The 26,010-nt window shown below is 32.3% G+C and overlaps 2 protein-coding genes across 3 annotated transcripts in view; both read right to left on the bottom strand.

Moving 5' to 3' along the window:
• Positions 1-2,477: 2,477 nt before the first annotated feature.
• Positions 2,478-19,202, bottom strand: LOC117182269 (ankyrin-1-like). 2 transcript variants are annotated; one of them, XM_033375382.1, is made up of 3 exons: positions 19,127-19,202; positions 8,064-9,081; positions 2,478-4,848 (listed from the first exon to the last, which is right to left on the bottom strand). In XM_033375382.1, exons 2-3 carry the CDS (start codon positions 9,004-9,006, stop codon positions 2,666-2,668), a joined length of 3,126 nt encoding a protein of 1,041 aa, XP_033231273.1. In that variant the 5' UTR covers positions 9,007-9,081; positions 19,127-19,202; the 3' UTR covers positions 2,478-2,665. The 2 variants fall into 2 exon arrangements, with proteins under 2 accessions (XP_033231273.1, XP_033231274.1); XM_033375383.1 differs by lacking the exon at positions 19,127-19,202 and adding an exon at positions 15,514-15,629.
• Positions 19,203-24,355: 5,153 nt separating this feature from the next.
• Positions 24,356-26,010, bottom strand: part of LOC117181178 (ankyrin-1-like) — a gene marked incomplete at its 5' end in the record, with an annotated part of 8,394 nt that continues 6,739 nt past the window's right edge. The window contains 1 exon segment of the mRNA XM_033373746.1: positions 24,356-24,772. Coding sequence (XP_033229637.1) covers positions 24,385-24,772 — 388 coding nt within the window.

The raw sequence follows: 26,010 nt of genomic DNA on the forward strand, positions 1-26,010 counted from the left end.
GTTTCACACGGTTTCACACTATTCCAAAAGAATAGTAGTATGTTTCTGCATTCTCATTCATGAGAGTAATGTAATCGTCCGTATATTTCCGATCTCTAGGTTTTAACGCATCTTTACCTTTCGGCACTCGGAGAGTACGAAATTTCTATAATTTTGTCGATGGCTGTGTGGTTACCTGAATGTTGTAGTCACGTTAAGTTTCGAACGAATAATTTTTCTAATTGAGTCAGTCTTTGATATACTTTTTAAGGGTCTCAAATGAAGGTCAAGTTCGTTAATCAGGTATTCCCGACAAAATAAATTGCAAATTATTCTGATAGCAGTTTAATTTCATTTTTATTTCAACCAAAATTTTTACCAGATATCAAAAATATATATTTAAAAACGATCATAATGAAATTTTGCGATTAGACCAAAATTCAAAAAGTTAAATAATTTTTTAATTGGATACACATTTAAAATGTTCTAGATAATTAATAATCAAGTAGACTAACTAAAAAAGTCAATAAAGCTTTATGCAAAAACTTTTCTAAATTTTCCTAAACAGGGACGGAAATTCCAGTGACGGTAAGTGCATACAGCTTTAGTCACATGTTTCAGAAAATACGGTTCCAATTTAGTAATTTTCAGTTACTGTAACTAAAAATTGCACAGAATTAAAAAAAGGTTTCGATTCATTAATTTTAGTATAAAATATGTTGTCTATATTTGTCCTGGCAATATAAACATTAAGCAAATATTAGTGAACTTAATATCAACATATTTGATTTATCAGTATATTATATAACCTAGATACATAAGTATTTACATTTAAACGTAACTTAAATTTAGTCTTAATATAATTGATATTGTTAAGCGGCAAATATGTAATGCAAATTTATGTTAAAATAGACGAACCAAATGAACGACTCAAAATTAAAGATATAACCTATCTAGACAAGAGGGGGTCATTTGACGTAAACAATGGACTCACTATTTAATTGGAAGCTGGATTAATTATTAATTTACGCAGCTGCTGCTTGTCACTGGCGGCCCTGATGTACCTTTTTTAGAAGTTCATCTACGAGGCAGATGCTCGCAGTATCCTATAACTATTTTATTGCGAAGATAATTCTCTCATTAGCCGAACCTTTATTCGCGATTTCAACACTTTTTCAGTTTCTTCTTTTCGTACAAACTTTGAATCTTTTTCACTCCTGAGATCATTCAATATCGAAAGAAATAGGTTCACTGTTATGTTAGCACTATCTTTTCAAAATATTATAATCAATAAGTCTTTTATTCATTACTCGTACTGGCGAATCATAAACAGTGTAAACAGAATGAAATTGAACCAAAATCGCGCCCCTCATGTCCTGCACTTTAAACCCCAGATAAGTATCACAAATCATATCACTCGACTGAGCAATGTATAGATGTATCCATCGCGATGTATACGAATAATGAAATTATTTTGCAAGTCCAATCACTCAGGACCTCACTGAAAAATCTGATCATACATAAAATGAATAAAATACAATTTTTCATAACTCTACTTCGGTCAAACTTATTTCATCTTACTCACTTTAAATTCCCTGGGTCGATCAAGTTCCGTAGCCTTTGATGATACGCTCTGTATGATGTAACAAGTTCCATTTAAAAAATACTAAAATTATTGTATCATTGTAGGTTTTTAATAAAAGTTCTCTTTGCCTCTATTTTCCATGACCTAATGAGATTTAACCAGGATCCAGTAATTTATAATACCATTTACGTGTGTTACTTATAGCGCATTCGTTTATCCTGCGCTGGTGTACTCCAAGAGCCCTCCGTTCGCTCCTTCTTACTTCTTCCTTCTCACTCCGGCCCGCTTCGCTGCAGATTGAAGTGTACCAGTGCAAGATAACCAAATATGCTATTAGGTTGTCAGAACGCCTCTGAACCATTTCTGGTTTCCTCAGTCTTTTTACATCGCTACCTTGTAATTAGTTCCTCACGCGGGAAACCAAAGAATTAGTTGTCCTTGGACGTGGATAACGTCGATTGCTATAGAGTTTACTTTTTATAGACTTGACTTAAAATCGGACTTTGAATGAACGGAATCAAAGTCTACGGCTTAATGTATCTAATGTTTAGTACATTAAAACAAAGACTTATATTTTTCTATTAACATTATATTGAAAACCAACCTACTTGTTTATTCCGTTCTATTTTGTTTACGACGTTTATTTTTTGTTTGATAAACGTCTTTAAAAACAAATTAAAAGCAATTTTAGTTTCAATGTATGACTGCAGTCCATCGGGGGTTTAAATAACAGTTTCAGATTTAAGCTGCAATATTTATGATATTAAATATATATATGCAGTCGAAATGCACACGTTAAACGTACGAAAATGAGCGTGAAGCGCAAGAGAGCGTATCCGCGCGCAATGAGAATGTGCCCATACGACGGGAATTTCTTTCGAGTAATCTACCATTAAAAAGAGTACAACAATTTCGTGTATTATAAAAAATTCTTTGATTTATTAGTCTAAAATCAACAGTTAAAAATAAACTTTTTCCTTAGAAAAAGGCAGAATAAGTTGAAAACATGAAAACAGAAGATATAAAACCAAGTCGAAGCAGAATCTATCGAAAATTCGATTTCAGGTAACAGTTAAAATCTTGCACAATGAATTCGCCATCCTAATATTCCACTGTGGTATCCAAATTCACAGGTGTAAACGCTATCCACAGCTTAATTAAATCCTCTCGTTTTAAATATTCAAATATTTCGAAGATTATAAGATACGGTAATTTCATATCGAAAGTCTTATAGAACAGTTCCATATTTTTTTCGTATAAGCCTCTTCTTTCTATGCCTTGCTTAAAACGGGCCTTTAATACAATTCCATATGCCGGAAACTGTGCGAAGTAACTTTGTAACTTTACTGCTTCCATTACTCTCTCGTCTGTAGAGTAAATTCTTAATTTTTCTGCACTTCCTACTAAGACATCGAAGCACGTAATATTCTTAGCAATCTTAGAAATTCTCATTTTATCAATTTCAGTGCGGCAGTAATTGGCAAAAGGTTTTATATTGTCACACTCGATCAACTCAAAATTTTGTTGTTTAGTATCTTTAAGTGCGACTTGTAACCTAACTACTTCTTGTGTTATAGTCATCAAAACATTTTGCAAGGCCTTGGTACTTCTTTCTGGAGTTTTGAAGATCATGTCATCAAAGACATATGGTCGATTACAGCCAGAACATATACAGCCTGAAGAATTATACCAAAAATTCGCATGATCCACGTCCCTATACGTTGGTCGATGACAGATGTCACACTTCTCTTTAACCAATAAAAGTTTTTTAAATGCACTCTGTCCAGGTGTGTATCCTTTCCCATTAGTTATGTTGACATCAACTGCTGATTCTAGAAAAAGTTCAATCGCATAATCTTTAGCCGTCATGGCAGCGGAGTCAAGAACGGAATTTTTCATCGCCGCTGATGTGGCATTAACATCAGCGCCATACTCCAGAAGCAGTTTGATTTTATTCATGCTGTATGGACTTAAGCGCAAGACTTCACTTTGACCATAATGTTCTGTATCCCAAAGTATACTTTCGTCTATGATCATATGAAGAAGTGACATGTCATCTTCATTTTTAGCGTCTACGTCAGCTCCGCATCGCAGAAGAAATCGAAGCATTTTTTTACCAGAATTTTCATTAAAAGCGAAGTGTACTAAAGGAACACCCTTTACGGTTTTTGATTCGAAAGCTGCACCTTTTCTCAGTAATGCTTTCAACATTTCGACGTTGCCTTTCTTCACAGCGTGAAAAAAGGGAGTTAATTCTTCAGAACAGACAGAATCAATTCGAGCGCCAGAATCAATCAACTCACGCACAATCTGCTCGTTACCCATTTCTATAGCGCAATGTAGAGGAAATTCTTGTTTAGTACTTGCTCGAAGATTGACATTCGCACCAGCCTTTAAGAGAATTTGAACAATTTTCTCATGTTTCTTTTTAAGAGCAACAGTAAGAGGTGTTACAATATCAGACATGGAGTTTACATCAGCACCGTGTCGCAAAAGCATTTCAACGATTTTTGTGTTCCCTACTTGTGCTGCAAAATGAAGCGGTGTGTATCCAATTGTTGATTCCAAAAAGGTCTTAGATTCAGACTTTTCTTCGCTAGAAAAAATACATTCGATGTTCTTCGTAAAACTTACGTGCGAAGGAAGAACTTTTGTCTTGATATTTGCTCCATAGTGTAGAAGCATTTCTACAATTCTTTCGTGTCCACCACGAGCAGCAGCAAGAATGGGCGTACAAAGAATTTCGTCAGAATCAATATTAATTTCCAAATTGACTTTGGCGCCGCATTTCAAAAGCAATTCAACAATCTGATCGTGACCTCCCTGGGCAGCTGCGTGAAGTGGAGTTAGATGCGGTTCATAACATTTAAAATTATTAGGATCAGCGCCTTTTTCAAGCAAAATCTCTACGACTCTTTTGTGTCCATAGTAAGCAGCTATATAAAGCGGAGTGAAAGAATCTTCTGATTTTATCGTACACGAGTGATAGTCAGCACATTGTTCCAATAGTTGGAGAACTATTTTGTCATATCCTTTATGAGCAGCAATATGAATCGGTAGCAAACCTTTATTTGTTATGGAGCCTGAAGAGGTTCTTTCCAAACAAATTTCAACAATATCTCTGTGACCATTTTCAACAGCAACATGGAGGGGTGTGTAGCCATATTTATCTACTGAAGTAAGCATAGAAGCAGTCTCAGATTCCTGTAACAAGAGTCGAAAGATTACCCTGCATCCGCTTTTGGCAGCCAAATGTAGTGTTGATGCTTCCAGTCCTGGCAGCCCTGTAAGAAAAACCACATTATTTAATTCGAATACACATGTTATATTAAAAGCGTCTGTCTGCTGGGTCAATCCAAAGGTATTTAAAAATGTTTCAACCCTGTTAAACATGGTTATTGTCAAACATCTTTGGAATCACTCATTTAAATTCAGCAAAGAATTTGGAAACAATATTTTTTTCCAGTTTGAGTGGGGGATGACACTAGGGCATATACTGAATTTACTAAAACTATATTCATATTTTCTGAAAGCAACCAGAAAAGGGTATATTTAAAGTTTGAAAAAAAGTATAACATATGCATAAGGTCAATAATGAATATGTCCCAGTAATCGTGACGGTCCCAGTAATCGTGAAACTTGCTTATAATTTGAATATATTGTTAGAAAAATATTTTAGAAGTAAAATTTATGGATAAAACCCACTTATATGTAGCATTTTATAATATAACACTTATTCCAATTAAATAAAAAGCAAGAAAAATTGCATCACGTTTACTGGGACTAAGGTCACGATTACGGGGACGTTCACCTTATGGGCTTATGGCACTTGTCAACCTTAGGTGCGTTTTTCTCGAAAATTCGTTTTCGGAAGTTCCAACTTCAAAAATATATCGGCGGCTCGTTTTTCTACCTGAAGGGTTCGTCTTTGGCTTAAAATTTCGGGAATTTATCTGGCTATATGACCCTTTATATAACATCATACCGGCGATAAGGGCCCTTTTCATCCTAATGCCCACAAATATTGTATTAACGTTATAAAGATTTCAATATCGGTATGATTAAATTTCTATTTTAATTGTTCTCATCATTCTGTAGAAAAATATACATAAAAATAAAGTCTTTTTTACAATGTTTAAATTTACTACTAACCCAAAATTTATTCAACATTTTTTATGTGGCGTGGGCTTTGCACCGGTTCGACCGGTGTAGGCAAAAAAGTCCATAAGACTAAAAGAGATTACACGTGTAAAAAAGTAATTTTTAAAATAAATGAAGTCGTAAGATGGAGAAATTATAAATAGCTTAGAGAAACTACGATCCAAAGAAAGAAACAATAACCAATTGTTGTTGATTCGCCCTTAAAAAATAGAGAAAAGAAAATCTAGCATGATTGAGCCAACAGTGTCGCGGAAGGAAAAAAAGTATCTCGCTCTCAATTGACATATTTTCGTTCCTATAACATTTAGTTTAGAAATAAATTGTAATTTTATTTTTTAATAAAAATTTTAGTGTTTTATAAGTGTGACATTTAACTTTTTTTCATTACGGTGGTATTGTCTAAAGAAAAAAATTCCTTTTTCTAAATCCCTATTTTCCCTATAATGGAACTGCTGAACCCATGCTTTGAACGACTGACTCAATATACCCTTAGATTTGGTCATATACTTTTCTAGCTTATTTTGCAAAGAATTTCTATTTTATAAATTGTTGTTAAAAATTTAAACTTAAGTGATTTGATAAACGATTTGAGAAAATGGTATAATCTCGTTTTATTACACCTTCATTCGCGTTCATCATAATCGCAATGGTTCTTGAAGTATTATGAAATATAATTAATAATCCTGAATTAAAATAAACTTAAAATGGCCTACATCAGTTTTATTACGATTCTAATTTTTATGTCAAACAGCTTTTAGTATTCTATTTGGAGATTACTTTGATTCAATGTAAAATTTTATCCCAGCAGGAATTAAAAACAAAGAAATAATTTAATAAGTTAATTTGGGATTTCATATCAATACCCAGAAATATATTTTTTTTTATCTTCAAACTCAAGAAATTTTGAATGCTTGCCATCAAAATTACATCATTTTTCATTGTAAATTTTAAAACAATTGAAAATTCTTGAATTTTAAAAATATTAAATTAAAAATGATTCAATTGTTAAGATTTATATATTTAAGTTTGTGTACTTAAATTTTCTTTTAAATATATAGTTTGACTTTAAAAATTTTACAATGGAAAATTTTTCCATTTTTAAGACTTGAAATTAAAGATTGTTCAATTTTAAAAATATATAAATAAAAATTCTTAAATCTGGATGATTTTGAAAGTCGAACGTCCAGAATTTTCAATTCTAGATCTTCCAAAATAAAACAACTGCAAATATAAATCATCAAAGCTAGAGAATTTTTAATTGTGTAACTTAAAACTTGCGAGATTATTAATTATAAGTTTTCAAAATAAAAACTCTTCAATTTTAAAGGTTTACAAATCAAAGTTGTATAATTTTTAAGAGTAACAATTTAAAATTCTTGAATTTTAGCGACTTGCAATACAAAATTGTTTAATTTTTATGATTTGAAATGAAGATACATTAATTGGGAATGTTTATAGTTTAACATGAAGTAGTTTGGGACGTGCTTTTGAATATATTTTACTATATAATAATACATAATTTTTAAGATTTGCTATGGAAAATTTTTCAATTTTATAGATCTGTAATTGAAAATTCTTCAATTGTAAACCCTAAAAATGACAGCGTTGATTCATTTTTTGGAAATTGTTATAAAACACAAAATCTGACCACGAACGGTACGGGTTTGCAGGTTGGCACACACTGCCGTGTTCAGCCCACGATTAAGCCGCATTTACGAATTTTATATAATAATGATCAGTTAAACAGCAATTAAATCAATTTTACTTAATTTAGATGACGTTACGAATTTCTACAAAATTTTATTTGACTTTCTCTATGGCCATATGTATATAGGCTCAAATTTTGTATTCCTGTTGACACATTCTGCATATCCAATCGGCCCTTTTTTGAGTGCTATAATTTTTTTTTGTTTTAGCAGACAAAAAATGATGACGGAAGGACGGTCGTTCACCAGACCGAAACTATGACGGTTTCAATCCGAGGCTAGGATACCGTAAAAAGGGTTTTAGTTCGGTCAATTTTATATCAATGAAGGTTTTCAGGTTTTTAAATTGATTTTGGTTCGGCGGGCTTTTATGCAATTTTAAATTGGTTCGGCGGGCTGAATATCTGTTGATTGAGGGTCTGCGTGCAAACCCGCAAAACCCGCAAACCCGAACCGATCCGCATCAATTTTTGCACACCTCTAATATTAATATATGTTTCGTTATATACGAAAAAGAATTGTAAATCAGGTTTCTCGAGTAGCAAGTAACTAATTTGTATTTGATAAGACATGATTGAAAATATTTGGAATAATTGCGTAATATATTATGTAATTTATCGATGGCTTCTTACCTTGATTTATAATCAGTTGGACAACATCTGGGTGTCCATTTTCAACAGCAATAAGAAGCGGTGTTTTTTTGGTTGCTTCAAAATGTTGGTTGATGTCTATGGATTTTTGTAAAAGTATTTCAAGAATCTTCTGATTTCCCGTAGCGGCAGCACAATATAATAGAAAGAAATCATCTTCAAGTATTGGTGTATTATTTTGCCGAAAAGTGTAATCCACAAGAATCTTGATAGAGGGTTCATCTTCCTTTTCAGCAGCCAAACGCAACGCTGTTTTCTTATTTTTATCCTGAACGTCATGTTTTGCGCCGTGTTTCAAAAGAAAATCAATTACTTCTGAATGACCATTTTTGGCAGCAATATGAAGTGCTGTTTGGCCCATATCTGTCCTCGCATCAATATTTGCTTTCTTTTTTAAAATAAGTGGTAATATATCCACATTACCACATTTCGCTGCATATTGAAGCACATTACATAGGGTATGATTTTTATATTTCTCATCATATAATGCATAATTTGTATCCTCTATATCTAATACTTGATCAAAAATGAAATCGAAAATTTCACAAACATCTTTGTCTACGGGCAGCCTTTCGACAATTGAAAAATATATTAAATCACTCGCAGAATCAAGGGGTTTAATCATTTTAAGTGTGTCCAAGTCTCCATTAGCGATAGCTAATTTAGTATTCCTACCTTGCAGTTCTGGATATATAAAAGTTGTAAATACTTCTAAGCCACCATTAATTATTAAAAATTTTGCAATTTCAGACTGCTTTTTGGTTAAGGCAAGGGAAATCAAATCTGGAATTTCAGGCCATTGCTGTAAATATTTTGAATTTAAAGAACTAGTAATTCGTTTTACTGCTTCCATATTTCCTTGTTTTACAGCTGTAGCTAGTTCTTCTTGTATTTCTTCATCCATATACATTTTTTCTTGCAGCATATTTAATCGGAAAATGTAGGTTTTCAAAGCGGACCCGATTACTTCAGATGTAGACGGCAGTTACTCTGCTATCTCCTGTAGAACAAAAATGATTTTTATATCTAAATTTTTAATACTTTACATGTATACAAGTCATACGTTATCATCTCAACAAGCAATAGAAAGCATAAATTACTCAACTTTCTGACATCAATAATGGAAATCTATATACATCCGATTCACGGTTTAGCCCAGTGGTCGGCAAACTTTTGCTCACTTTTCAAGTATGGTCAGGCCCGTCCCAACTTAATTTTTCCTACTACTTTTCGGTCTATTCATAGACCTAAGTGTGAGTGTGTTCACTCCAGTGGGGACCTTTTGCCCACAGGCATGTCAAAGTAAGGAAATTTAAAAACTTTCAGTTTTTCAACTAGCGATTTGAAAATAGCATTATAAGCATCTAAGAATTCTTCCGATTCCAGTGATATATTACTTGCCTCGAAAAGTTGAAAATTTGAAGGAATATCAAGAAACTTCAGCTTAACAGTCAATTTAATCCTAAATGCTTCTCAAATGTTCAAACTTCATAGACAAATTACATTTCTTTGATATCTGATTGTAAAATTAAGAATTTTTTAATCTCAAAGTTTTTTTTCTATTTTTCAACAAAGTACCCCTGAGAAAAGGGATGGTCTGCCCAAGCTCGCAGGTACCTGGCCAGAAAATAGGTCGTTGATCAGCCCGGTCAGGGTAGCCTGACTTGGTCAAAAGCGTACTGACCACTGGTTTAACCGCTCGCGGTTTAGCAATTCCTATAACTGCTGCCCCCTCCCCCCCGGAGTTTCTCACTCAATGGCCGAGAGACGGTTGCGATCCACGCTTAGAAAGGGCAACGATGCGTGAGTACTTAGTCGAGTATAGAGCGCAATATTATGATTTTCAGTTGGAAGCAGTTCAGGCGGCCCTGTCTGTTAACGTTTAGATTCCCCCGATTTTGCAAAAAGGCTACTTGCAAATGACCCCCGACACCGTGGTTAAACCGTGAGTCGGGTGTATCGTCTGTCAGTTGCATCAAGAATACTAGATTGCAGGGAGGAACAGATTAATGCGTTCGAAACCCGGGTTCAATTCTCGGCAACTGCGATTTTTTCTTCTAACCCGACTTTTTCTATTTCAGAAAAATAAATATTCATAATTCAATATTTAAAACTTAGTGAATTTATCTATGTATAATACATTAATTTAAGTGTATAAAATAAGAAGTGACTATGTCGACCAGACCATACTGTCGGTTTCCTACTGCAGATACCTATATAGTAAGTTCTACCCTACATGGAGAAAATTTGGTTAGGAAGCTTTACCCAACTTTTAAGTATAATTGGGATATATGGACCAAAAGGAGAATGTTTGACATTATTGTAATATTTTGTGTCTTGCGAAATGTTAAAGAATAAATGACAGCTCAATAAACTTTAATAACGCAGATTAAATTTCCCAAATGTACAGTAAAGATTTTCAAAAGTAATCATTAAGACACGTAGTGTAATTAGTGAAAACTATTCTGTCACATATTCATTTCGGATATTCTTCCTAGGTAAAAACTGTATTATTTACTTAAAGGTTTGGTAAAGTTTTAAATGGATTCTGAAGAAAAATTAATTTTGATTATGTTATAATCTCCTGCATATTTTATGAAAGTTTGTCCACTGTCAGCGAGCTTTTCATGTTTTTCTACGTTAGACTTTATTTGACAGTATTTGACTTTATTTGACAGCCTTAGAAATATCTCGGTGTAGATTTCTTTATTTTTTTATTCAAACAATTTGTTAAACAATTACGCCAATTGTTATCTTTCTGCCATTTTTGTAAACAAAGTATGCATTGGGTCGAAAAACCAAGTACAGCATTGCATTCCTCTCGAAAATATCTAGGTGTGAATTTTTTCGTTGTTTTTTATCATTATTTTTTAAACTATTAATGCATTTTTTGTTCAGCGCACTGTTGCTCCGTGCACGTAGATATGGATTTGAAAGTTGCGTAATTAATTTAAAAAAAACTAAGAGTCGTATCAAAAAAGTAAAAACACCTCTAGATTCGCCTCAGAAATGTCTCGAAATATCTCGGTGTTCATTTTTTTGTTGTTTAAACCATTTTTCAAACAATTACGCCAATTGTTATCTTTCTGCACTTGTTATAAAGAAAGTATGCACTGGATCGAAAAACCAAGTGCACCATTGCATTCCTCTCGAAAATATCTAGCTGTGCATTTTCTTTGTTTTTAAACCCATTTTTTAAACAATTAGATCCAATGCATACTTTGCTTATAACAATTGCAGAAAGATAACAAGTGGCGTAACTGTTTAACAAATTGTTTAAACAAAAAGCAAAAAATGCACACTGAGATATTTCCGAGACAGATCCAGAGGTGATTTTACTTTTTTGATATGACTCTTAGTTTTTTAAAAATTAAATTTTTGACAATTACTCAACAATTATACATTTTTTATTCAAGAGAATAAAATATATTTCTGTAAAATCTTACAGAAAATGTAGTATCGGCGAAGACCAATGAATCTAGCCACTCATTCAGTTTAAAATTTAAATGGTAAAATCAACATTTTAGTTGAATAATAGGTACCATTTAATTGAATTAAAAAATAAATCCATTTAATTAATTATTAGCAAAAATTATTCCGACAAGTTAATTAAATTTCATACTTTTTCCATGCTCAGTACTGGCAGCTTTTACTATATAAGTAGATTTATTATGCTGGGGTTTTTAAAAAATGTTGGGAAATATGCATTGTCAGTGATAATTATAAAAAAGTGATAATTACAGTACAATACCTTGCATTTTAATGTAAACATCTATTTGCACATCTTTTAAAGCTTCAACAAAAAGAAAAATGTTTGGTTTTGACGTGTAAAACATTGAATTTAATTTTAAATGATAAGATTCACAACCGTTTGTTGTCCGCGACGTTAATGAAGAAAACTCAGCTCAACGTAATTTTCTAAAAAATAGTCACAAAACTTTTAAACTCTTGTATCTAACGGTTGGAGAGCCATGAGATTTTCCGCAAAAACAATGTTCTACATCGGATAAATTAAAAAAAGGTAGTCCAAAGAAGTCTTTTAAAAATGATGATTTAACCTCTACTCCTTGCCACCACCACCCCTTACTCTATTCATGAGCTAATTCATTTTATGGTGGAGTGGGAGAAGGAAAGTCGAGGTGAAACTCAATCAGACCAAAAGTGACCGCGGGCCGCAATTCGGATATTTTCTTGACCACGGGCCGCAACTCGGTAGTAGCCATTAAAATAGTTTCAATCCTGATGATACACAATGCAAATTTATTCAATTTGGAAAATGCAGAGTTGAAAATTTAAGTTTAGATCTTCCAAATTACCCAGCATTTTTATTTATACATTTTTAATATTGTAGAGTGTTTAATTGTGAGTATCTAAAATTGAATTATGTAGAAAAACATTCGAAACTATATGATAAATTGCACATATTAAAAATTAAAATATCTTCAATTACAAATCTTGAATCAAGACTTACTTCAAGAAGAGATATTCAAAATTTTCTCAAGTTATGTGTGTTTTTCATATTTTCATATACATAAGTTTTAATGCAACATCATTAATGAATCCTGTAAAGCGTATTAGCTGGAATATTCGATTTAACTCCTGAAATTCTAACCTAATTTAATTTTAGAAATTTTATATAAACTTAACTTTTAGGTTTTTGATGTTCAATTTTAATATCTTGAATATTTTACATCATAACGATTTTTTTTAAATGTAGACGATGCAAACATTTAAAATATTAAAAATTAAATAATTTAGGGTTTCAAGACTAGAAAATCTTGAATAAAAAATTATCCAATGTTTTTATTTACTTCTCATAAATTTAAAAACCCGCTCATCAATTAAGTGCTACAATAAAAAAATTTTCTGAAACAGGCCTCAGATACTTTTTGCATGGCCCTGACCTACTCGTTGTTCAAATTTATAGTCGAGATTTTTTCCGGTGTCTAAACTAGGTTAGCCATGAGGCTTACGTCGTAGGCGATAGAACGCGTTAAAATTTGGTTAGGTGGTTCGAAACCCGTCGCCAGCGTTTTCGATTTTTAATAGCTTTAATATTGTTAAAAGCGTGCGAGTGGATCGTATGTAATGTATTGTAATTTAGTGTAATTGTTTAAGAGTTTCCTGTAAACCCTCTTATATTTTCTACCGAGTCCTCGACAGCGTTTTACCAAACTTTTCATTAATCTCTATGTAAAGTTTTATATATTTTACAATTATGTCTATTAAAATGTCAACTACCAAGTGCAGTATTAATTAAAGTGCAGTACGGTAGACATTAGTAGTCATTTGTCACACTTTCATATTTGTGAATGAGGAATTGCCGAATTTCGTTTTAACAAACTAGAAACGAAACTTTATCAAAGTGTCCATATGTCCCGAGTTTACCCAACTGAATTTGGTAAATTTCTCGATCTATTTTTCACCGTGTACATCCAGTCTTACCTTAAATCCTACTTGCCGTCCTATAATTGGCTACTACGTTAAATCCTATGTTTGACCCTATAACTGCCCCCACGTAATATCACATGATCCACCCTATAACCAGCGCGCCCTACGTTCCATTTTACGTTCCATCCTGTAACAAGCCCCTGAGCTAAATCCTATCATCCACCATATAATTACCCATAGGTTACAATGTTTTAAGGAACTACCCGCGTGGAAAAGGTACCATGGGTGAAGCATGGCTGAACAATGGCATAAGCATGGGGTGAGCGTGGGATAACCGTGGGATAACCGTGGCTAATGGCACCTCTGCCATGCTTCACCCACATTCGAACGTGATTTGGTTGAAATTGAACTATGAAAAATTGTCGAATTTTTTAGAAAGGATTGGTGGATAAATATGTTCTTTTATTGGTCTTTGTGCAATTTTTTCAAGAACCCGCATGAAAGAAGTTAGCATGGCTAAAGAATGGCAAGACGCTTAAGAGTATGTGTCAGAGAAAATTAGCCTGCGTTAAATATGAAAATCTTGGGTTTGCCAATAGTCAACATGTCTCTAAATGGTAAGATCGCTACCTGAGTGCACTGGGTCGCGCACCAAGTAGCATAGTAAATATTCTACAAGAACTTTGTCAAAATTTAAATTGTTTCAACAGCCAAAATAACTAAAAATTGTTAGTCGAAAATCAGGCAGCGCCGGATCGAGCACCAGGTGTTAAAAAGTTCTCGTAAAATACGCGCTAAACTACCTGTTTGGCGACCCGATGCACCCGGGTCGTCGACACACCATTAGGAATTATTTTCGTAATTCCTATAATTTACATTTTTAAAAAGTTCTTGGGGGGAGGGGGTATGGCGAAATTCCACACTTGCCCACGAGGGGGACCGGAGGGGTCGGGCTAGAATCCTCGTGGATGCAAATTTCCCTAAATCTGTTGAAAATATACTGAAATGAAACAAGATATACTCTAGATAAACAAAACTTAAATTTTTTAAAAGTTCTCGCAGAATACGTATTAAACGACCAGGTGCTCGATCCGCTGCACCCGGATCGTCGACTCACCATCTGGCATTGTTTTCGTTATCCAAAAAATTAAAATTTTTAAAACCCTACCGAAAGAAATCTCTGAGTTTTCTTTAGTGAAATACCCTGGCCCATTTGAGTCTATAAACAGAGTCGATTTGAAACAAAATAGTCTCTGAGATAGTTTGAGAGATTTGGGTCCTTTTTAAGATTTACAGTAGTTGGTCGTGACTAATACGCTCTCCCTTTTTAAATTTCTCTTCAAATTATTAACACATTTTGTTTTAACTGATGAATTTTCTCATTATACTTATTTATAATTATAACTCATATACTAATATACAATTTTCTAGTTGAATTAAAAAATGTTGTCTTTTTTGGCGTATATCATCCCATTTACGAGAAACGTTCTATTAATTCCAATTTTAAGCATGAAAAAAAACAGATATCTGAAGTCATCGAAACCCGTAGATTCCGAATTATTATGTTTTAGGCTGTTAACTATGACATTTAAAAAATCTACCTGAGTGCCTGCGGAGAATTTCTCTGAGCTTCTTTGGCCTAAAGAATTTTTAGTATGTACTCAAAGATTCTTTTCGGTAGGGAAGTTCTCGTAGAATACATATTAAACTACCTGGTGCGCGATCTGGTGAACCCAGGTCGTCGACTCACCATTTGGAGTTGTTTTCGATATTCACAACATTTAAATTTTTTTAAAGTTCTCGTAGAATACGTAATAAAGTACCTGGTGCTTAATCCGGTGCACCCGGATCGTTGACTCGCAATTTTTAGTTATTTTGGCAGTTGACACAATTTAAATTCTTAAAAAGTTCTTGTAGAATACGTGCTAAACCTGGTGCGCGAACCGGTCCACCCGGGTCGTCGACTCCCCATTTCTAATTATTTTTGTTATTCTCAAAATGAAAAATTTTAAAAGTTCTCGTAGAATACGTATTAAATTACCTGGTGCTCTATCCGGCGCTGCCTGATCTTCGGCTCACAATTTTCGTGCAGTGTAATTTAGAAGTTGAAAAAAATAATCAAATCTGATATTAGAAAATATCACCTGTTAAGTGTAGTTGTCACTTACGTGCAGTTAGATAGATTTTTTAGGTTATGTCGTTATGACACCGGCACCATGAACTGGCGGCCATTTTGTTTAGTCTGAAAAAATGAACAAAAAATAAGATCAAATTGATCTGAATGGACAGATCATTATGATCTTGAGAGTCAAATGATCGTTGGAGCAAAATGCTCTGCAACAAAATTGATCCTTTTTTTTTACTGTGTGCACCTGGATCATGGGCTGACCATTTGGAATTGTTCTCGTTAATCATAAAATTTAAATTTTTCAGAAGTTCTCGAACAATTCGTATTAAACTACCTGGTGTGCGACGCGGTGCACTTGGGTCTTCGACTCGTAGAATACGTATTAAACTATTTGGTGCTCAATCCGGTGCACCCGGGCCGTCGACTCGCCATTTGGGATTGTTTTCGTGATTCATAAAACTTTATATTTTTTTAATTTCTCGTAGAATACGTATTACATTACCTGGTGCTCTATCCGGCGCTGCCTGATCTTCGACTCACAATTTTTAGTTATTTTGGCTGTTGGAACAATTTAAATGTTGACAAAGTTCTTGTCGAATATGTGCTTAGCAACCCGGTGCACCCGGGTAGTGATCTTACCATTTAGAGACATGTAGACTATTAGCAAACCCAAGATTTCCATTGTTAACGCAGGTTAATTTTCTGTGGCACTTACATGCTCTTAAGCGTCTTGCCATGCTTGAGCCACGCAAACTTCTTTCATGCGGTTTCTTAAAAAAATTGCGCTAAGTCCAATAACAGAAAATATTTATCCATCAATCCTTTCTAAAAAGTGAGGAAAATTTAGTAGATTCTGTCCAACTACGAAAAAGTTGTGAAAGTTCAATTTCAACCAAATCACGTTCGACCATGGACGAAGCATGGCAGAGGGGCCATTAACAATGCTTCACCCATTTTTCATAACCTTGGGATGACCGTGGGTGAACATTGACTCAATCTTGAGCCACGCTTACCCCACGGTTAACCCACGCTCCCCCCTCGTTGAACCCACGCTCACCTCACGCTTATGCTATTGTTGAGCCATGGTTCACCCATTGAACCTTTTCCACGCAGGTAAATAAGCTATTATTGATGAAAATTTAATAAAAAATACCATTTATCTGAAGCAACTGTATTTATAATGCAAAAGCCCAAATAACTAATGTTAAATAAAAAACTGTCGATTCAACGTAGGGGCTAGTTACAGGGTGAATCATGGGATATTACGTAGGGGCTGGTTCTAGTATGAAACATTGGGATGGTTATAGGACTGATCATGGGATATTACATAGATGCCTTTATTGGGTCCAATATAGGATTATTAACGTAGGGACTGGTTATAGGATGGAACGATCTGCGTAGGATTGTGTGCAGGAATAAGTCATAGGATCCTACGTAGTGCCCTGCATACTTTTATACGTAGGTACCTTTATGTGAATGTATATAGCTTTTTACGTAGGCAACTATACTGGAACCTCTTTTATTTCATATAGGTGGTACCCAAGCGACCCTATAAAGATAATGTGCTTTTGAAGGATCCTATATATAGGATCCTACATAGGCACCTATAAAGGTATTTGGAGTAGAGGTGTCCTTGTAAATACTTCTTGGTCGATTATTCTTTACTGTTGCGAATAAAGGACTGAATTCTGTTGTGGACTGGACTGTACAGCGTACAAGAGTCAGGCTGTCGACGAAGTGATAATATCTTTCATATCCTAATGACGTTATTACCGCAATAATTATACACTTGAATCAATAACCAAATTTCAAACTCGAATTTTTGTACCACGCTAGTTCAGTATAATGCATACCTCAAATAACTGCGTTATAGACCCAATAGACCCACCACTTGTGTGACGTGCGTCTTTGGCCTTGACAACAGCGTCATCTGAAACGCGAACTATTGGGTATATTCTCAAGGCCTCAAAGTTATTGGTGCTATTTTAATGAAAAAGAACATTGAATATCAATACATTTTAATCAAAAATGTTGAACTACGGTTTAAAATGACTTGTTTGCTTTAAGATTTCTTGTTAAAATGAATTGAAATTTCTTCCCAATAGTTCCAAACTGGTGGCGTTTTCATAGGTATCCAACAGGCGTGTCCATTTTTCTCCGTATAGAATAAATACACTGTGATACTTACAGTTTCCCCGGCTTTTTTCTACAAAAATTAAAATTTTTTTAAACTGAATTCGGAGATGCTATAAAATATAACGGACGTCCCCGGAGACTGTTTTTTAGGGATAATATCAAAAAAATTTATTGTACTTAATAAAAATTGTATGCATATGCATTATTTTAAGGTTACATCGTTTTTCATCTCTGCATTTCCGATAATCTGGAAATTACTTATGAAATAAACTTTTTTGATTGCCTGTAAAGAAGGTTAGTTGCGGGAGATTAGTTACTATGTTTATTTGCAAGTCTAAAGTTTACGGCCAAAAATATTGTGTAGTTTGTAAGTAACGCTCGGGTGAATTGTAACATATATAACCTCGAAAAATACACGCACGTTGTTAGCAATATCAAAAATTTTTTGATAAAAAAAAACCACAAAAAAAGTGTGTGGGGACATCCGTTATCATGTTCGCTATCATTTCTCAAATTTTTAAGACAAAATATTTATTATTCTAGAAAAAAAGTCGGGGTGACCTAAAACTGGTAAAATCGACAATTTTCTAAGTTTCACATGCCCTTACTGACAGCAATTAATTATTTACATTTTTGATTTCCTACTGTTTCCTACCCAAGAAAAAGTGTATTTTTTGCGAATGGAAATCTTTATGAATACGGTTTAAAATATCGATTGACCGATTTTCACTTCAAAAACTTCCAGTTCAAACACTTTTATACAACCGAATATCAAAATCAATGATATTTATATACCGGTATCAGCATAAAAAAATGCTTCAGAATAGAAGAAATTTGTATAGTTTTTATCTTAAAATCGCAACCCAGTAAGAAGGAGTTGATTGGATTGAAATGCCATTAAATGCGCTTTATTGTATAAAACTCGTTTCGGTCCACTTTTAATACGCATAAGCATCAAGGCATTACAGTGATTTGCTTGTAATGCCTATGAGTTTATGCCATTTAATGCCATTCAATGATACTCAGTGCACCGCCAAATTGTATGCCATGCAATGCCTTTCATGAGCAAAGTATCGAACTGTGTCACATTTAATCTTGTCTACTAAATACTGAGTAGAAACAATGCCGATCAATGCAACTTAACTATTTTTCGGACAAACATGCAACTGGTACCCATCAAAAGCATTGAAATGTCCCTTTTTCTTAATGGCAATTTATGCGTCGCAATCAACTTGTTACCGGGAAGCTACGCCAATAATAAAATAAGCTTATAATTATTTAACTACATGTCTACATAGACACACTAAGGCAATTTAAAAGTGAAATTAAATTACTTCTTCTTACTTACATTCATTACATAATTTAATCTCAGGAATATTTATTTCTTTACCTTGTGCTTTGTTTCTCGTTCTTCTCTGTTCTCTTTTGTTTTTAACCTGGATAGCGTCGTACCCTCAGATTTCTATTAAACCGGAAACGCCGTGAACGGAAGCTTATGATAGTCTGAAATCACGGATGACAGATTTTTAAAGACGGAATAATTAAAGTTAAAAAATTTGAATAAGTACACTGAAAACTAATTTTTCCATATTATTACATATTTTATTACTTTATTAGTAATAGAAATTTGGTACTTTTTGAATAAGCTGTGACCTCTAAATAATTGTATTGAATCAAATATTAATTGACAATAACGAAGAGAATTTTGAATTTGATTCTTTAAAGAATTTAATGTTTGTATTATTAATTACAGTTATTCTGAGATTTTTCGCTAAAACTTCAGTAAATTTGACTAAGAAGATTGAAAGTGTGAAGATTTCTAAGTGATTCTAAACTGTTCTTTTCTAAGAAAACTTGAAATGAAAAATTGTTTTCTCCTTCGGACCCTGTCTACAAAAATTGGTGGAACGAAATTCTCGAAATCTCACAATCGTTATTATTGACTAGATGATTGGCTATATATTACGATGGCTTTTTTCAGTTCGTTCTTTTGTATTTCCTGGAGTTTTGTAAACCGCAATTACCAAATGAGGAATTTAATTTCTAAAAACTTATTTCTAAAAAATTGAAATAGTAAATGATCCTTTAATAATAAAGTCAACAAATCTGTTCTTAAAACTTGACAAAATATTTTTTAAATGACTAAAGATTATTATTCATTGCCCATTCACCACATATATAATGAATGGGGTTATAAGTATTTATCTCTTTATAAAGATTACGAAATTTCTGCGCCGGGAATTTAGTCAATCAAAATTTCCAAAGGTAACTTTATTTGATAATATAATTTATTGCTGAATGTTCATCAACATTATTAATAAAGGAAAATTTTGGTGTTTCAAATAGCATTTAACAGTATCTTATAATTCTGTTCCTAAAATTTCACTGTCATCTCATACCTGTAATAACAATAAGATTTTCGGGGAAAAGCAATTATTTACATTTTATTTTAAAAGATTAATTTTTAGCTTTCAAGATTGCGATATATTTTGGAAAAAAGTTCTAAAGATTTTAAAGCAAAATCTTTCAATTTTTGAAAGTCAAAAAATTAAGAAAAAATTCGAATAAGATTCAGAGATATTTAGAAGTTTTGAAAGGATATAAAATAATTCTGAACCTAAAATGATTTCAACAAATTAAAAAAAAAATTAGAATTTTGAAAGTTTTCAAGAGAATACAACAAATTTTATTCAGAGCTTTGAGAAAATTTTAAATAATTGTTTATTTTACCAAGTTTAATTTAACAGAATATTTTTAAATATTTCAAAACATTCCAAAAAATTTCCAAAATTATCAAAAAGAATCTGAAACATTTTGATACAATTTTTTGAATAATTCCAGTATGTTTAAAAGATATTTAGGAATTTTAGAAGTTTGTTAAAGTTAAAAAATTTTCCACTTAAGGTAATAAAAACTGAGCTGCAAATGAAAGCACTCAAAGTGGCACTGTTAAATTTTGAATGTTTAAAATTGAAATTTAGAAGTTTTTAATTTAAAAAATGTTGTATTCAAATGCTTAATAATTGACGCGTATAAAATTGAAGGTACTAACATTTTTTATTATAAATAATATAATATTAATAATATAAATATTAAGGAATTTTAAGCTAGAAACATCAAATATTAAAAAATTGAAAATTTTTTAACTTAACACTTTCTAAATTAGAAATTTAATTATTTTCTTTTTAAATAGTTTAAACATCCTTGGAAAGCTTCAAAATTTTATTTTGAAATCTTGAAAAATCTAGAAGTTGTTTTAAATTGGTTATAAATTTAAAATTATTTTGGAAATTCTTTCAGAACTTCTAAATATCTTTAAAAATGAATTTAGTTTTTTCCACAATTTTTAGAAAATCCTGCAAATTTTAGCAAATTTCTTTACAGTTTGGATGTATAAATAACCATTTAACATTTATTATTTGTAGGCGAAATTTGAGTAATTTTAAGAGATATGTAGAAGTTTTGAAAAGATTCAAACTTAATGTAAAACATGAAATGATAGCCTAATATAAAACAAAATGTAGATTTTCACAGATTTTAAACAAAAAAATTTAATTCTTTTCAAGAATTGTGAAAGGCTTCAAAAGAATAAAAAAATTGTCTTAAGATTCCTAGGAAAATTAAAAATAAGTTTTCATTTTGAAACATTATTTTAAGAGAATATATTAAAAGTTTATCAAAGATTTAAACAAAATATTCAAAAAAGATTCTAGAAGATTTAAAGAAAACTTTTTAAAATTTGCATGGTAATTTTTTATCTTTTTAAAATTCCTAAATATCTCTTAAAATTACTCAACTTTTTTCTACAAATGTTCATTTGTAAATTATACATCAAAATTAAAAAATTTCACTTACAAATTAAGCATTTTTCGAAATTTTAACGATTCCAAGTTTTCTATGTCAAACAATTCAGTTAAAGATTCTTTACTTATAAAAATTTAGTTTCAATTTACTTGTCTTAAATAAAAATTCAAATATTGCTAAATATTCAATAATTAATCTTTGTTTTAATTAAAAATTTCAAATTTAATAGGTTAAAAATTGAATATTTAAGACTAAAAAAATATTCTAAATTTCATAAAATCCTTTGATTAAGAATATATTAGAATAAAGTTATTTTTAAGTTGAAAATAGTTGATAAGCTTTCAGTCACACGTTGACATTTGTTTAATGATCAAGACTTTCAAATTGAAACCGTTTAAGTTTTAACTTTAAAACCTGAAAATTCTTAAATAGTACAAATATTTAAAAAAATTATTTATTTATCAAATAAAAATATTTTTTATCCAAAATTTTCAACGTCAAAGACTTTTATTTTTATTTGTTCAAGCCATTAAGAAAGCATTGAAAAATTCTTTAAATTAAAAATGTAAGCTTAGAAATAAAAATTCTAAATGGAAAATTTTTAAAGTAAACAAATTTTGAATTACGCATTGTAAATAATAACATAATTGAAAAATGAAAATTCAACTATTTATTTAAAAACTGTTGAAATCGAACGTGGACAGACTTTTCTTCTACAATTATGTAAAATTCGTGGTAAAAAAAATTCACTGTTATTCCCCGGTTTTTCCCGGTCCAGCGGCCACCCTGCAATTTCTTAGAAATTTCCTAGCTGCTTTTTTCACATATCTGAAATCTTCAGAAATCTGCTTGAATTTCCTTAAGACACCTAGGAAGATTAAATTTATATAGCCTTGTGGTGAATGAACAAAAAAACTTAAAAAACAAATAAGTATTCGATATTTTTATTTTATTTTAAAACTTATTTTTCACTTCAAATTATAATTAGCATAAATCTTTTGTTCTTTTTTGACTCATTTTGATTAAAAAAAATTTTTTTTTTCGTTGAAAATTCATATTTTTCGGGGAAAAAATAAAACTGTTTTGTAAAAAATTCGCCTCTTTTGGAAAATATTTTACGTTTTTTTGGTAAAAATACAACTGATTTTAAACTTTGAAAATTAATCTTTTTTGTTTGTGGATTTAACTATTCTGTTGATAATTTGTATTTTTTGAAAGAATTCAACTTTTTCTTAAATAAAAATTATTTCTGATTGAAATATCAACTATTACATTTTTCGTGAAGAATACATCTTTTTTGTTTGAAAACACAACTATTTGGTTGAAGATGAACTTTTTTGTTGAAATATTGATTTGACGTGTGTGGAATTTTCTAAAATCTTTTTGAACTATCTCAAGAATCTTAGGAAAATTTTATTTACATAATATTAAAATTAACTAACTGAAAACCTAGAAAAATAGTAAATCGGATTTTTTATTTTATACTCAAAATGCCCTGCAGAAATTGCCCCCTTAAGCAATTTAATCAAATCAGTCATTTTTAAAATGCTCATCATATCGTCAAAAGTCTTTTTTATTAAAAGAAAGAAATCTTAAAACATAATCAACCAAAATTTCGATACATGCGATTTTTATCATAAGTCATGTACTTAAGAACTACAGTTAAATATCTTGATAATAATTTTCTTAATTATACGATAAATTACATAAAATCAAAACTTAGTATAAAATTATTTCAAAAAGTAAAACTTATGAATATTCTTAAATATAAACTGAAACTCGGTAAAATAATAAAAACTGTAAATGCAAAATTCCCAGAATACGTTCTTGAATTCATATATCACTAGTCTATATTAATTTTTGAATCTGTGCACAAATTATAATTTTAGTTTGTCCATTTCTTAACCAAAAAATACCTTCTATAGAATAACCTTTCGGGAAATATAGATCCACCACGCAAAAAAACTAAAGAACTTGTTGTGGGTTATTAGGCCCAATACATGCACGCCAGGCATATATTATTCAATTCTTTGAGACTGAGGTGATCCGTCACTTTCCAAGCAATCAGCATGGGAACTTCAAATCCAAAAGCTATACTGACAGGTCTGCAACTCTGTCCTACCAGAGTAAAATACAGAGTATTTTCCATGATCTTCTTATTTCTTGCATAGAAAGACAGAATTCTTTCTGCAGCTATCAAAACGTCGAAATAAGTAATACCATTAGCAATTTCGCAGAGTTTCATGTCTTCAATTTCTTTTTGACAGAAAGCAAAATAAGGATACATAGACTCGCTCTTTACTGTCGCTAGATTTCGCTCATGAATATACTTGCCAGTAGCATCTAGCCTGGCTATTACCCGAGTTATTGATCGTGCGATCGATATATTTACTGAACCGGTTTTACCAAAAAATTGCGGATGTGGATATGCAGAATCGTTTAAAACAAATGCTCTTCTTTGTCTTCTGACGTCATCTCTAGTATGAAAAAAACGATCATTACATAAGTTTATTTTGTTCACAGCGTGAAACAGTGTTTCTCCATTTTTATATGTTCTGTTGACATCAGTTCCGTTTTCCAACAAAATATCGACTTGTTGATATTTTTCAGCTTTAATAGCGCAGTGAAGGATTGTGTTTTCTAATTCCTCTGACCCCTCGTTGAGGTCAGCTCCATACTCAACGAACTTTTTAAAAAGCCAAAGTATTCTTTCTTCCTGCTGTCTACACGTTACAAAAAACGAAGAAGCTGCTGATAAACAATGACGAAGCAACGTGTAATTCTGTTCTTTTCGGACGTTAACGTCGGCGCCACAACCCAGCAGAAATTCTACCATCTCATGACTTATTCGCATTTTAATTGCATTGTGCAACCAAAATCGACCCTCCTGGTCTTGATCGTTGAAAGGGGTCCGTTAGCGATCAATGATTTCGCATTTTCTACCATATTATTTTTCACGGCGAAAGAAAAGGAGGTGTATTCGTTTCTACACAAAGAATCAACACGTGCGCCATGTTTAATGAGGCTTTTTATCATAGCCTTGTTGCCAATTTCAACAGCCATGTGAAGAGGGTAATCAAAATCCTTATGGCTAATATTTGGGGATGCTCCCTTTTGCAGAAGCAGCTCGACTATGTTAGGATTGTTCTTCATAACTGCTACGTGTAAAGGGGAGAGGCCTTCATTCGATTTGCCGAGGAGAGAATTTCCTTTGAAACTTCCAAATTTCCAGCTGTAAAGAGAATCACAATTAAATTCTAAAGAAATAAAATCTCAGTAATTCGCATAAATAAAGGATAGTTTCATTGAGAATACGAAGTGAATTATTTTGTAACAATAAAGAAATCAGTCGAAATCGATGCTTTTCAAATTTACTTTGTTGAATTTGCAGTACTTCAAAATAAGAACCATTTTTTTTAAATACTGAATTTCAGTTACAATTATTTTCAATTTTTCTAATTCATAGTTTAAGGTCATTTACTTCCAAATTTTGCAACGTAGTTCAACTTTTCACTATGAAGGTGAGTTTTTGACAAAAAAGATGAATTTTCGACGAAAAAATGTAATAGTGGATATTTCAATGCAAAAAGGTTCCAATTTTAAATAAAACAAGTTTAATTCATTCAAAAGAAAAAGAACTTTGAACAAAATGATGAAATCCTCAACCAAAAAGATTAATTTTCAACTAAGCCAGTAAATTTATAACAAAACAATTGAATGCTTAATCAAAACAGATTTTTATTTGAAACCAAATAGTTACAGTAATTTAAATAGAAAGAGACACAGCCAAGAGAGTCCGGAGAAAGCGCGGTAGAGAGTCCGTTAAAAAAAACGTACGGGTGCGTAGCCCCCCCCCCCCCACAAATAGATGGGCAGTCGGATCGGGAGGCTCTCGGGGTATTGATAAGCTTGATCAGGGGGTTAAAGGAAGACGTAAGGGGGCGATGGAGCAGATGGAAAATATGAGGGAGGCCCTGAGGGTAAGGGATGAGAAATGGGAAATAGAGGTAAAAGGGCTAAGGGAGAAAGTAGGATTAGAGAGGGAGGTGGTGTCGGTAAGGAAGGAAAAAAAGATCAAATGAAGCAAATTGAAGAAGAGATTAGGGTGTAAAAGGAAAGGACGGAAAAAAGGCTTAAAAAGGCAGAGGGCAGGTCGGAAATAGAAGTAGGTGACAGGGGGAGGGCGAGATCAAGGTATTTCGGAGAGGGAAGAGAATATGATAGAAGAGAAAGTGGGAGAGCGTAGGAATGAAAAGGAAAAGACACAGTATGGAGAAAGGATAACGGCAATAGAGTTGAGAATGGAGAGAAACGAGATGGCACCCTAGTAGCACGGAACATTCCCTGAGCGCGTAAAATGTCCGCCACTTGGGAACGTTCCACTGAAACGCTCAAAGAATAAATGATCGTTATTGTTATTATTATCAATGAATATCCGATAAACCATAAGGGGCCTTCCACAAACCCCGT

Source organism: Belonocnema kinseyi, chromosome 10 (genome assembly GCF_010883055.1).
Source record: "Belonocnema kinseyi isolate 2016_QV_RU_SX_M_011 chromosome 10, B_treatae_v1, whole genome shotgun sequence".
NCBI lineage: Eukaryota > Metazoa > Arthropoda > Insecta > Hymenoptera > Cynipidae > Belonocnema > Belonocnema kinseyi.

Excerpts from the sequence above, each read along its gene's own strand:
- LOC117182269 (XM_033375382.1), bottom strand. The coding sequence starts at position 9,006 with ATGCTGCAAGAAAAAATGTATATGGATGAAGAAATACAAGAAGAACTA. Across the intron at positions 4,849-8,063 it reads CCAACTGATTATAAATCAAG|GGCTGCCAGGACTGGAAGCA; the intron begins GTAAGAAGCCAT and ends TTTTTCTTACAG.